The following is a 14,518-nucleotide window of genomic DNA, read 5'->3' as shown; positions in this document are numbered from 1 at the left end:
AATAACTATTTAAAACTTATTTTCAGAATTAGCATTTATGTATCATTTGTTTATTTGATTGATTGATTGATGTTTGTTGTTTTAGTGGTTTTTAATGTGTTGTAGCCTGGGGTTCTTGAACATGTATCACAATGGATTCCTTGTCTTTTAATCTGCCTGGGGTCACAAATAAATAAACTGAACCTGATAAACAGCATATTGTATGATCAGTCATCATTATTTCGTGCTGATGATTAAATCGGGGGAGTTACTACCGATAAAAGCTGTAGACAGAGGTGGAAGAAGTACTCAGATCTATACTTGAGTCAAAGTAGAAGTACCAGAGTGTAGGAATACTCTGTTTGTAAAAGTCCTGTATTCAAAATGTTCAAAATTAGCATCAAAATATAGTTAAATTACCAAAAGTACGAGTATTCATTGTGCAGATTGGTCCATTTCAGAATAATATATATGATATGTTTTATAATGATTGATCATTAAAGTGTTCTCAAAGCTGGTAAAGGTGCAGCTAGTTTGAATGACTTTGTATACTGCAGGGTAGCTTGTGGATTTACTCCAGGTGGAACTAAAGTCTGATTTAACACTTGGTTATATTTCACATCATTCATCCACATCTGTAAAGTAACTAAAGGTATTAAATACATGTAGTGGAGTAAAAGTACACCACTTACCTCTGAATTGTAGTAGAAGTACAGAGTAGCATAACATGGAAATACTGAAGTAAAGTACAAGTACCTCAACATTATACTTAAGTACCGTACTTGAGTAAATCTACTTTTACACGACTGGCTGCATAAGTGCTTCAACTGTTACGTCACATTGTTTACGGGAAGAATTTATGCTGAAATGTCATTAATCCAAAACAAGCTTGTAGTTAAAAAAGTAAATGTCATACTTGTGTTAAATACATGAGGGAAATGTTCAACCTTTAATTTCAATGCATCATTATTATCTGCTCTTTTAATGAGCGGGTACAGCTCATTCTCAATTGTCCTTTAAGAGAAAAATAATGTCATGCCTTAGCACTTACTGGAAGAGCTATTGTTCCCCTTGACACTTTCATGTCATGTATGATGAATGGTAATCCGCTGACAGGAAGCCAGCAGGTGCAGAGGAGGAGGGGCAAAGTAAATGTTTCTTCTAGCTTAATTAAAAAAATATTCTGCATGCTGAGGAGATGACTAACAAAGCACCATGCCAAAGCTCTGCCCATGAGAACAATCACTAACATATGTTTTAATAAAAAGAGGCTCTATTATGTTTTGGGGTTTTCCCTTTCCTGTATGTTTTATAGGTTTCTGTGCATTGTGCAAAGGCTAAAATCCCTGAGTTCCCTCCAGAAGTTTCTCTCCCGCACACTTGAACATTTACAGTGTGTAAACATGTCACAGTAGAGGCACAAAATACAAATAAGGAACTGAAAAGAAAACATAATATTTCCTCTGAAAGAATGTATCTTAAACCAGTGAAAGTATCTAGTTTATGTTCTTAGAATTAGATGCAAGTTCAAATGGTAAATGGACTGAACTTATAAAGCACTCCAGTCTATTGTCTTAATCAGCAGTCAGACTACCCGTACAATCCAAGAAAGGGGTGCCTAACCCTAATTTAGCTTTAACCGATATATTCCTGCACTTTAACTTTATTTGCATATTGAAGTATGAATGCTTTTTATGTTGTATGTTATGTTATGTATGTAATGGTGTACATCTCTTGTTTGTTTTTCTGTATGTTTGATGGCACCTTAAACAAAGGAGTAGCTCTACTCATCTCATTGTACCTAATGACAATAAAGGATTATATTATATTATATTCTAACCCTAACCCTAGCTAGTTAGGTTTATTTCCAAACAGGTACAAGGAATTTGCTTTGCTGTACAATGGTGCATACTAAGACGCAGTAAGAGGAATACATTTGTAAACTAGGAGAAAATAAAGCATTATTAGAATAACTTTTATGAAATTGAAAATAATGTTGAGAAAAAAGCTGAGTATGCCAGAAAATACAGGGGACACTAAAGAGTGACGCACACAGCTGGGAGACCAGGGGGGTGTTTCTCAATGTCAAGGAAGGATCCTTCAGAGCCAATATTTCCAGGATGCTACGTTAACGAATCCCGCCAAAGGACTGTTCCAATGTACAGGATCCTTGGAATTCTACCGAGGACTGAGTCCTTCGTTGCGGGATATTTCGAGGCTGCTCATATGTATCCTCCGCGGTCTTAAAAGCCCCATAATGCTTTGCGCATGGACCAATTTCCAAAATCTTTGGCGGAAAATGGCTGTATCCAGGCAGTACACATTTAAATGTAAGTATGTTCAGTGGCGTAGTAAATGTGCACATGACTTGTGTTTAAAGTGTATAGTCCGTTTGAGTTTTGCCCGTGTGAACGCAAACCGAACCTTCTGAAAAATGAAACAATGGAACAAACTGTCGTCTGGTGGGCACCAGAGAAGCAGACTATTAGGTTTGAATGAGACCTTAGATTGTTTTGCACATTAATAAATAATTAAAATTAACCTTGTTTTGACTTTGCCTCTTTTGTTGATATTTGTGGTTTATGCTACAATGTGCACCAAGATGTGTAAAAAAGGTATCAAGTATGATATATGAATACACATTTTATTATTGATTGTTGATGGTGATTTTATGATTTTCTTATGGCAGCTTATCCTCCAGGACTTTTCAAGGCTGCAAACAGAAGGATAACGTGTTATGTTAGTTTAGTGGTTCTGTCCTGGAGAGATGATCCTTTTACAAAATACAGTTACTCAAGTACATCTTCGATCTTCGCAGATCAGTTATGAGTCTTCAAACAAATCAAGCTCAATTTAAGGCGGGGCCTTGCATATGACGCACACCTGCACACTTGCTAGCCTGTTCCATTCTTCGTTCTCCGAATGCCAGGAAGGATTCTTGCCTAGCCTCTGAAGGACCTGACTCGGAAGACATGTCCTACCAAGGAAGTGTCCTCGACATTGAGAAACACCCGGAGACACTAAAGAGTGACGCACACAGCTGGGAGACCAGGGGACACTAAAGAGTGACGCACACAGCTGGGAGACCAGGGGACACTAAAGAGTGACGCACACAGCTGGGACAGCTTGGTCACGTTCAGGATGATAAAGCTGAACAATTGTCTCTGTTGCAGAGTTAGTCTGTCTCATAACTGTAAGTGTTTGTCAGTATATCTGAAATGACTAGGTTAGCTACGTTAGCTAGCTAGCTTACAGCAGATCTGCAATAATATCAGAATGAGTCATGTGAACACATTGTTAAAATAACTGGTCCCACTTGAGTGCGTCTTTTTTTATCATCGATTCTACTGGTTTCTGTTGTGTTTTGAGCATCTTGCAGAATATCGTTTGTGCAGCGCTTGTAGAATGTATTCTAAATGCTGCACGTCTGTAGTCAAGTTGGTGGAGATGTTTCATCATTTGCATGTGTTTTGGCACATTTGTGATTGTATATATGCATCATTTTTTAAACTGCAGCATTTCTCCTAATGTAGTGCAATGCAATGTTAGCATTGGATTTTATTTTATTCTGATCATGGCGTATAAATCATTTTGAACCTCTGTATATTCTCACACAGTGGATGACACAGACTGAACAGATGAATTTTCATTGAAACTTTGCATTCACAAGAAACACAAGAGAAGGCAGGTGAAACTATTTCTATTTCACGCTTTTTACATAGTGTCATATGTTAAAATGTAAAAGCAATTGCCTTTATTTCCTAGTAGAGGAGAATGTAAGATGCAGAACAAGCTAAAGTCAAGTGATTCTCTATACTACCGCCACATCCTGATTACACTGAAAAAACGGAAACAATGACTTTAATGAAATGTATTATGTCAACAGATTTCACACACCTGTATTAGGTTAGTTGAAAGCAAGTAATACAATGAAGTTGAACAAATTTCAACTTAATATTAATGCTTTCATCTAACCCAGGGATGGGCAATTGGTGGCGATAAATGATTAATTTATAAATAACGTAATTAATAAAAAAAAAATATTTCTTCACTTGTAGTACTGATACCTAGTTAAGTCGCGAGCTGCGTACATGATTTCGTTCGGCAGCCAAATACCGCGAAATAATCTGTGACGCGATTGTGTGTATTGTGTTTGTTTCCCGGGGAAACACTCACAAGAAACACCGGCTGTTGTTATGCCTGCTGTGACGTTAAGTTACCGCTTGTAATTATGCCTTTACAAGCTTAAAAGTTGTATTTATCATCTGAATTTGGCGAAACAAGTTTAATATTCTAAAAATCAAGACTTTGTTTGTTTGAAATCAGATGAAAACAAACTGTCACGGACCCTGCCGTGTTATTTATGATTACTATATGCTTTTCATTCATAATTTCAGCGGGAGGGAGGGGGAGCGGCACTGAGGAACAGCAGAGTGCGTGTTGACAGGTGTCTGACATTCCCCTTATTGTGGAATAAGGGGAATGCAGAGACAGGCTACAAGTGTCTTAGCCAAGTTCAAGTTAGACAACTAATGTCTGGGTTAGTGTTCATGACTTCATGTTTATGTCATCTTAATGGTTAATCTCAATGCACACACATTTCCCGCACTTTCCAATAGTTTAAAATAGTTTTATTCCACTGTTAAATAACCTGTTCAATACAAACATGCCACTTGTAAATATTAAATAACATTTCAGTGAACTGATATTTGTTTAGTGAGCTTATTAGAAGATGTTCCCTGAAAGATTGTAAAATGTCAATGAAGATGTCAGACTTAGTATATCTGTTAATAATTACATACAATACATGGAATTTGTGTGTGTGTGTGTGTGTGTGTGTGTGTGTGTGTGTGTGTGTGTGTGTGTGTGTGTGTGTGTGTGTGTGTGTGTGTGTGTGTGTGTGTGTGTGTGTGTGTGTGTGTGCGTGCGTGCGTGTGTGCGTGCGTGTGTGTGTTCCAAATTAATCTGCGGCCCCCTGGTGGCCAGTACATAAATTATGTGGCCCCCACCACCATCCAAGTTGCCCATCCCTGATCTAACCTAATACAATTATGTGAAGTCTATTGACATAATACATTTAATTTAAGACAACATTTCAGTGTTTTTCAGTGTATATTATAAAATATCAACCATAGATAGAATAGGGTTAGCTTTTTTTACATTATGTACAAAGTTGTATTGTTATTTTTATTTCAAATATATATAAAAGTCAGTGTGCAATTGCAAGTACAAAGTAGCTACATAGGGTGCAGATCATATGAGCCGAATAGAGCAGGTTGTTTCTCTAAGTTCTTGGTAGAAAGAAACTCAAGGAGGATGAATTCAACAGTTTTAAAAATGGTACCGTTCAGTCAACCACAGATTTGTTTTTTCTGATGTCACGTGAATCAGTCGCACACTGTGAAAGCTGCCATTGTTGTTTCTGAAGACTGGTTTTCATTTATGTTTTATTTAAATGCTTCTGGGACATACCCGCCTGTCACACGTTTGAGAAAGAAGAAATCAAAGTAAAAAAGTATGAGGGCAAAACATTTAAAGCTCTTTCTCTCCCTTCCTCGTTCTTCTTTCTCCGGTCTTGTGTTTTTTTCCTGAAAAAGATGCCTCTCTTGGGTGTGAATAAAGACTTTGATAAAAGTTGTTTCATTACCCTTCTCCTACCACTGTGACATGCATGTGACTGCACACATCACATGATTGTATTATAACAATGATTTAAATTATTCTGTATATTTACTCAAATTATTGTACATTTATTTGATCTTACTATTATAATTTTTCAATTTATTTTGATTAATATTGATATCTAAATTGTAGGTCCGAATCAACTCTTTTAAATTTGAATACTTGTGCTTTTTGCACTGCTTTCGATTTAATCAAATAAGTGTTCATATCATACATTGAACTGTATCTTTAATTCTTGTATTTGTCTTATTCCATTTTAGCTTTTTTTATTTATAAGTAATTATCTTGACATTTAAAATGACTTTTTTTTAAATGTATTTAAATGTCACTTAATTTTAATGTTTTTTTTGTTGTAAAATAATTAGAATTGCTTTCAAATTGTTGAAATGTGCTATAAAATACAGGGATTAACCTTTTGCAGACCATTCACATGCACAAAGACCTAGAACTCACTCCAGGAAAGGGAAAACCCACCCAAAAAATACCTGTGATACATCTGCAAACCTGCAGCCGTTGATACAGATCCTAAATATATATTTTTCAGTACCTGACTGCAGTATATTGTATAATTGTATTTTTGTATTCGGGATTGTTGGAAACGTCATTTCGACTCTCTGTCTGTACACACAAACTGAAAGATTTATATTAAAGTTGACTTTGACTTTGAGTATAAGTAAAGCTTGAGTTCAAATATTTAATTGTTTAAATGTTAATCTCTCATCTGCAGATCAACATCAGACCAGAGCTGCATTGTCTTCACTCTAGCATGACCGGCTTCCAAGAACTTAACATGTGACAAGAATGTGACAATAAAGCAAAAGTATTCAGCGGGGCTCACACTTACGGGAAGACAGATCTGAACTCAGTCACTCTGGGTTATGGGTGACATTACAATTTAAAGCATTTACATTGAAATGTTGTGGAACCAGTTATGCAGCTGGTCTGATTCAATAGATGAAGGTGATAACTTGGCAGGAGGAACCATGGCCAGGTGTGTATAAAAGGATGCTGCAGGTGGATGGGAGCAGCAGATACTTGGAGACAGAGGTGAATTCGGGAAAAGATGGCTGCCGCTCTGCTGCTCCTGCTTCAGCTGGTCTCACTGGCGTCTGCAGCACATCACTACGGGGGAACCGTGACCTATAGCTACAAAGGAAGAAACCCTGATGGATCATTTAGGGTGAGAGAAACTACTTTTAAACCTTTGCATCAGTTTATAATTAACTAATTTATTCATATTTATGCCGTTGTTATTTTTACACTCACTTCTGTTAAAAATGTTGCCATACATTAAATATAGTTTACCTCAATGTTTTCTTTTAACTGTGTTGTCTAGCTTGTTACCTTGATTGGTATATGTCAAAGCACAAAATACATTGGAAATAGCGATACAAATATGCATTAATATTATTATTTTAATTTTTTTCAAAGGTGGACTTTCGCAACAGGGCGACCTATGATGGGTGTCGGTCCTCCCAGAACCACAGATGTAGCACTGGCAACTGTGGCTTAGTCACTAATCAACAGAGAGGCACAATTGACAGGAGCACCAATGCACCGCAAAGCAACAGACAATGGTGTGAAACAGAAACAGTTCAACAAAGAAAAGTCCCAACTGACAAACCTTTTCAGCTGAGGTGAGCTTTTTCTCTGACTCAAATCCTGCTAATGTTATATTTGTGGAGTCTCCAGAATTGCATTGGAAACACTTGTATTTGTTGTTTTGATGCTTATCCTATAATAATAAATAAAAACAAGCATCTGTATAATGCAGTATTTGTTTCCACACCTAACAGGGCAAGTAGCTGTTGTTGGATCCGAACACGTAACGGGGTTTCAGGTTGGAGATTTCAAACTCAAGTAGATTTGGGATCAAGATCTGACACTGGCAAACCAAACAGATCCCCAGACATTGCCATTCTACCTTTCCTACGGTAAGCTCCTTCTTTATTTTGTTGTTTGATTAAATCGCTCTGTATCATGAAGGTGCAGTCCTGCAGACAGTTTCTGCTCTGCACTCACAAAGTAAAGTGACAAAATGTGTGTTAACCTTTACAGTTCTGCCTTACCCTCGGCTGAAACCTCTTTCCCAAAACAGTTGTTAGATGATTGCTTTACAATTGCCTCTATGTAATAACTGTGTCTACTGCTTCCTTTCATTTGAATGAAATTATAGTCATTAAAAAAAGGTCAACTCGCGTTGTGTTTATTCTTTGAAATGGGTGTGTAATATGCATATAAGGATCAATTTAATTTAAATTATTTGAGGGTGTGTTTGGCGCCACCCTAAAATAAGTCACTGTGGCCGTGCTTACTCTACTATCTCACATGTGCAGTTATAACTCTGATTATTTAATCCTTTTGGGTTTTATGGGCAGAACAGTGTTCCTCACTCTTGTTAATGTGTCCTTTCAAGAGTTCCCCAGAACTGCCCACGGACCTACAAGCTGATGTCCTTCGACGCTGATGGCGACACAGTTCGCTGCAGATATGGAAATATCAGAAATATAGAGTGCAGCGGATGTAACCAACCTTCAGGCTTTGTCTTGGATCAGGTTTGTAAATTAAAAATCTATTTCCTTCTGTATTTTCCAATTCCCGACTGAGCCTTTGCCTCACTAAATGTCTGAATGTTTACATTGTTAGGGTTCCTGCTCCTTACGTTACAACGATGCCACCGTCAACCCAAGTGTTTTTGGATTTGAGTTGGTGGTGGAGGACTTCCCGCAAAGGCCCATCTCTCTGTCCTACACCGATGGAACCCAATCCTACAAGGCTCCACTGATTCCCATGAGGCATAAACGAGCATTGAACCATGTACACCACACAAGGACTTCAGCAATAACTACACGTCAGAACACCCCTCTCAGTAAACTGCCTTTGCAATTCTCCTTTCTTGGTGAGTCAGGTTTTACTTGTCCTCAATTAGTAAATCCATACTTACAGAAAAGCTGTTGCTGCACTGCCTTCAATGGGTGTAGAATATCATGCACCTCTTGCAGCTCTCGTGACAACTTAATGTGCAACGTCTTATTTTTTGTACTACATTTTGGTTCTAAATACATTATTTAGCATAATAAGTAAGTACATTTTCTACACCTGCATAGAGACATTTTAGTTGTTCTGAAAACCCTAACCCTAACCCTTAGGTGAGGATGACTCACAATTATGGATTTGCAATTTTCCTTAGATTTCTGCAAATGTACAAGACCGGCTCTTTCAGGTCAACAATTAGGAATGTTAGGGATTAGGGTTGTGACATTTATAAAAGGGGAAAAATACCAGGATTGTTGGATTTTTAAAATGTTTTTTAATTACAAAGCCGTATTTTGAAACAGTCGTTTTAGATTTTTTTCCAAGTGGTCTATAGCGCCATCGGTGGAATTTCTTATTTTTAGAAATAATTTTCAACATGTTGTCTATGTGTCGGTGCCTTAACAAGAGGCCATAATCAAGGAACTAACAATTATGGTTTTGAAGATGGGCTTCATTTGAAAATGAATGGGGGTGCGGTAAAATGTCAGCGATAATACGGCCTCACAGCGTTCTGCAACAATCCGCACAAACTAGTGGAAAAGCCGTAATTGTAACATAGCAATTTTTGTATTTCCCTCTTCAAAACCCTAACCTGTAGATATTTTGCCTTTGACAGCTAATGAATATAATCTGCTGTGACACAGCTTTAATGTTTTGAGACATAGACAATGACAAAGTGGTTTTAAGAACTGATCAAGAACTCCAAAAGAACTATTGCACTTTTTAACTGCAGTGGACCCACCTGCTCCCTCGTGTGTTGATGGACTCTACTTGCCAAAGTTTGTGCACCCAACACCTGAAAATGGACAACACATCAATGCTGAGGTCAACAAAGAAGTGGAGATCAGAGTACGAGCAAAAGCTTCACATGCAACGTAAGTGAGAATCAACGTGATGAGTATTGCCTTGTGGCGTCAGAACATTATCATAATTTCTGCTAGTGAGAAAACTTCAGCGATAAGGAGGAAATATCTGGTTTCTTTCTTTTGTTTTCACACAGACTACATGATATCATCATCAGTGGGCCACTGAATATCACCAAGCACAGAAGCACACATGGAGACTTTGTCATTAGGTGGACGCCTGGCCCTGATGATATGGGGGATCATTACCCAATCTGCTTTGCTGTTGAATCAGTAAATGAGTGAGTGAGCCTTACAGTTATTTTCTATTTGATACAATTAGTGTGCATGTGTGTGTGTGTAATACTGATTTCACTTTTCACACATTTTACAGTCCCGCCTCTACTCTCCCCCCTCAAACCACCATTTATTACGGTTACCATTACCACGTCACCCAATCTCCAGAGTAAGTAACAGTTTGATCTTTTTCAAAATCTTAAAAAGCTATGAACGACTAAGAAACATATTAAGATTGAAAGAATACAGAAGTCAGATGCAAATGTGTTTAAAAGTTAGAAATCCCAATTGATGATTGCTTCTGCCAGAGACATTGACATAAACAAATAAATCGTCTACATATTGATTTTAGTGAGTATGAGGTTAAAGTTACCTACAATTCAAACACCTGTGATGGTTTGATAAGACATTTATGCCTTACTGAATGAGTAACAGGCATTACTCCTTAAAAAAAAAATGATTCAAAATAAATCTTTGGTCACTGATTCTTTTCAGGCCCGGCATCTATCAGTCGGAGATGAGGTGCGTTCTGGTGAACATCGGTAAAAGACTAAGTAAGAACAATTTTTGTTTAACGTCAACATTTTATAGTAGAACTACAACTGGAAAGGCGTTTATATTATAACCAAAATGTTAAATTCCATTAGTGGCTTCATGGACTTTTGCAAGGCCGTTGTGTTTGATCAAATCAAACCCATTACTGTAGGCGAAAAACACCACCCATGTCCTGAATTTATATGAACTGAAAACTTTCTTTCTTTTTGGTGAAACAATATTTAAGGAGCAAACAAGTCAATATAAATCTTTGTTAACTAGCTTTGCAGTCTTCTTCTTGTCTGTTCTGGAGCGTTACTGCCACCTGTAGACTAGAACCATTAGTGTAATGTGTATTTATTTTGTAAACTATTTATCTCTTGCTCTAGTTGAATCCCATGTGACCTGCCATGAGTCCTCAATGACGGTAGAGGTTAACAGATCTTCTCTCCCTGGACTTCATGAGGATCATTTACGCCTCAATGACCCCAGCAACACGGCCTGCGACCTGCACACAAACTCCAACAGCACGCACATCGTCGCCATCGTACCCCTCAACGCCTGCGGCACTCAGATCGAGGTAACAATAGAGCATCTGTTTCATCACCTGCCGGTTTTTTCTCTAAACTACATTTTATTAGGAGAATGAAAAACTCAGTTATTAGTGCTTGTGCAGACACATTTGGGTATCAGGGGTGCCATCCAACCTGCCTAGGAAAGAAACACATTCAGGCAAACTACAAAAGTCAGTTTAACCAACAAAAGAAATGCAAAAGTTCACAACAACTCATAAAATTGCTTGAAACTGTTGCCTCATTTTTTCAAGTTTTACCAAAGTAACAGTTTTTACAGTGTTTCGGACGGTTTCGGTACAACCTCCTGTGTCACCTGCAGCACATTTTTTCGGGGACTGGGTCTTATAAAATAGTCGTCAGTATAAGTAAAATTACAATGTTTTAGACATTAAAGCATGTAAACAGGTTCTAGTAGAAACCCCAAATACACATATGAACGTGAACACAATATGTCCCCTTTAACTCTGCAGGAAGATGAGGAAAACCTGGTTTTCAAAAATGAAATCACCACGGTGGACAACGTACACGACCTGATCACCAGGAACCACCTGCTGGAGGTCCAGTTCTACTGCCAGTACCCCAAACGTGGGAACGTGACGCAGGGCTTCACAGCACACAGGAGGAATGTGGTGGTGTGGGATAAAGGCTTTGGAAAGTTCACCTACGAGTTTGAGTTCTACCCAGACATCCGATATAGACAAATGATTGATCCAGGGCTGTACCCTCTGGAGTACGATGTGAAGAACAGGATCTACATGCAGATAGAGGCCAAATCTACCGTCAACAACACCCAGCTGTTTGTGGAGTCCTGCAGCGCGGCGCCATATGACACCCCCAACTACTGGCCAACATACTCCATCATCGAGAATGGGTAGGCATGAGCACGCCATCTAGTGGCAACAGGGGACATAACTATGCATTGGGAAAGATGTGCTATGTCAGAGGTTTGTAACTAAACTGCCCGTAGGTGGCAATGAGATGTTTTCAGGCATTGGATTAATATGGGATTTAATCAGGCAAAACAATTATTATTATTATAGTCTTTATTGAACAAGGACCATAAATACAAATACACTAATCTCAAAAAGAGAACATTTATGCTTGCTTTTAACTCATTTCCATCTGCAGTCCTCCATCAGGTACACACTTTTGTAAAAAACAAAAGAACGAAAAAAGAAAAAAACGACTATGTTTCAAATCTTTTGAAAAAGGCTTCCAAAAATACATTACACCAAATGTGGCTATTGGTGTCTGAATTGATTTCCTTTTAATGTATCTAAATTAGCATTAGATTACCAATTTTAGCAATTACCAATTGTGAGGCATGGACTCACAGCAATATTTCTTAACTTTTATTTTTGTTGTTAGGTGTAATTTGGACCAAACGGTTCAGGTGCATCCGAGGGCCAACCCGAGACAGTTCAGGTTCAGCATGGAGGCCTTCCAGTTCATCGGCTTGCACGACCAGGTGAAGAATTTCATATGTGGCTATACTCTCTTATCTTTTACTTAATACAAATAATTAATACCACAGTGTAGGAATACTCTGTTGCATGTAGTCTGACATTTTTACTAAAGTAAAAGTACAACGTGTCAATATATTTTGTCTTTGATCCAACCTCAGCTCTTTTATTTCTCCACTTGAAGAAAAGTCTGTATATCTGCTGATGTAATGACAGCGTGTTGTATTGCGTTCAGGTGTACATCAGCTGTTCAGTGCTGATGTGTGAGGCAGGGAGCAGCGGCACCAGGTGCTCACAGGGGTGCATCAACTCCCGCCTTGCTGGGCATCATCATCATCACCGCAAGAGAGAGGCTATCACTCAGAGCGCCAGGCACTTCATTTCCCAGGGTCCACTGCGTTTGAAGAGATCAGCGGAGAGCACCGGGAGCCCAGGTACGTTTTCCCTCAGAACACCTGCCTACTTTGAGGCTACGGTTGAAAAGTGAAAATTAGGTCCTATGTCTTTTCCTAACCACTTTTCCTTAACGGGACTACTGGAACATAGTGACATCACTATGTAACACTTGCGCTCATATTGGCTGGCGCTGCAACACATTCTATGTGATAGGCTAAGGGGCGGGACATCGCTAAGCGGTTGACTAATCACAACAGAGACGGCCAGCTAACCAATCAGAGCAGACTGGGCTCTGGTTTCAGACAGAGGGTGAAAAGAGGTGCTGCAGCACAGACAGTATGAGAAAAATAAAGAGCTTTTTGAATATTAAAGCATGGAGACATGTCCCAGTAGAGACACTAGATACTGATATGAGAATGAGCAGATTAGGTTCTAACCTTAGTGAAAAACGTGATGGGCCTTAGGTATTGTGGGACAGGATTTTCCAGTGTATCCTAAAGGAGATATCAAGCATTGAAGCTCCTTTCCTATGATCGAGATTTTAAAAAGCTGTTATCATGGATGCCACTTAGGAACTCGGGTCATTTCACTCTGTAAGAAACCTTCCTGAACTAATAAGACAATTCGACCACGTCCTCTGAGGAGTTAGTCTTTGGAAATGTCAAATTCAAATAATGCTTCTCTTTCTCTCCAGCGACCCCCCTGAATCTGAACCTGGTTTTCATCGTTGGATGTCTTCTTGCAGCCGTTGGTATGATCAGTGCAGTGGCCCTGTACAAAGTCAGAGCATCAAAGGTCAAATACCAACCGTTGCCCTCTATTGAAAACTAAGAAAGCCGCCATCTGCTACCCATTTTTTTATCGGTTGCATTTGACTACATTAAGCTTCTTGTTTTTTAATGCTATCAGATAATGAGTCTTCATTTGTGCCTTATGGGTTATAAGTGGTGTTTATTGTGGTGTTAACCACCGTTTACAGTGTAATCCTATGTAGCTTGTGATTCTTCTATCATGTACTCCGTTATGATTTAAAACTTGATTGATATGTGTATCCAATCATTATAATGCTTAATGTTAATAGTACATGTCAAACGTAATTGTTCCTCCTTATCCTAACTCATTTAGGCTTAATGTATCAATAAAAACTCTCTCAAATCTCTTTTGCTTTTGTCCAATTTATTTCTCTTTCTCTCTTGCACCAAACACACATCTTGGATAGATTATTTATTATAATACAAATGGCATTATTTAGTGGGAATGCTGTTAACAGCATTCTAACTATCTGTTCTTCTACGCACGAAATTCTTTATTCTTATTATTCCACCCGTTATTTTGCCGGCCTTCTTCTCCCACATTCCACATCGCAGAAAGTCCGTTCAAACATCAAAACGTTCAGCTCGATGGGAATCGATGGCTATTACTTTTCTCATTCATAACTTTCATAATTCCCGAGATATATCCCATAATTCATCACATTTTTAACCATTGAAGTCAATGGAGAAAATCTTCAGACTTGAACAATCTTCATGCGACTTCAACTGCTAACTGTTCCTTCATACTTTCACTCAGAAACCTCATTCCAACTTTAAAATGTTACACATCTTTCTGACATTATTCGTGTAACACAACTTTTAAATCTGATTCTTACTTTTAGAGATATTAAACATTGTTCAGACCTTGGTAAAGAGGCCTTCTTCAGATTTTAACATTAACT

General features: G+C 38.3%; 1 protein-coding gene across 1 annotated transcript; it reads left to right on the top strand.

Moving 5' to 3' along the window:
• The first annotated feature begins 6,724 nt into the window (after positions 1-6,724).
• On the top strand, positions 6,725-13,963 carry LOC117497000. The gene is made up of 14 exons (XM_034148883.1): positions 6,725-6,841; positions 7,093-7,298; positions 7,458-7,595; positions 8,078-8,216; positions 8,308-8,560; positions 9,431-9,572; positions 9,698-9,841; positions 9,934-10,005; positions 10,332-10,390; positions 10,760-10,950; positions 11,416-11,816; positions 12,314-12,413; positions 12,644-12,842; positions 13,499-13,963. The coding sequence occupies exons 1-14, from the start codon at positions 6,725-6,727 to the stop codon at positions 13,633-13,635; spliced, it is 2,298 nt and encodes a 765-aa protein (XP_034004774.1). The 3' UTR covers positions 13,636-13,963.
• The last annotated feature ends 555 nt before the right edge of the window (positions 13,964-14,518 follow it).

The sequence above is a fragment of the Trematomus bernacchii genome, unplaced genomic scaffold (assembly GCF_902827165.1).
Source record: "Trematomus bernacchii unplaced genomic scaffold, fTreBer1.1, whole genome shotgun sequence".
Lineage (NCBI taxonomy): Eukaryota > Metazoa > Chordata > Actinopteri > Perciformes > Nototheniidae > Trematomus > Trematomus bernacchii.
The sequence above is the reverse complement of the archived record's forward strand: the minus strand, read 5'-3'. Positions and strand labels throughout refer to the sequence as shown.

Coding starts and splice junctions, on each gene's coding strand:
- LOC117497000 (XM_034148883.1), top strand. CDS start 6,725: ATGGCTGCCGCTCTGCTGCTCCTGCTTCAGCTGGTCTCACTGGCGTCT. Junction 7,299..7,457: donor GACAAACCTTTTCAGCTGAG/GTGAGCTTTTTC, acceptor CACACCTAACAG/GGCAAGTAGCTGTTGTTGGA. Junction 11,817..12,313: donor TACTCCATCATCGAGAATGG/GTAGGCATGAGC, acceptor TTTTGTTGTTAG/GTGTAATTTGGACCAAACGG.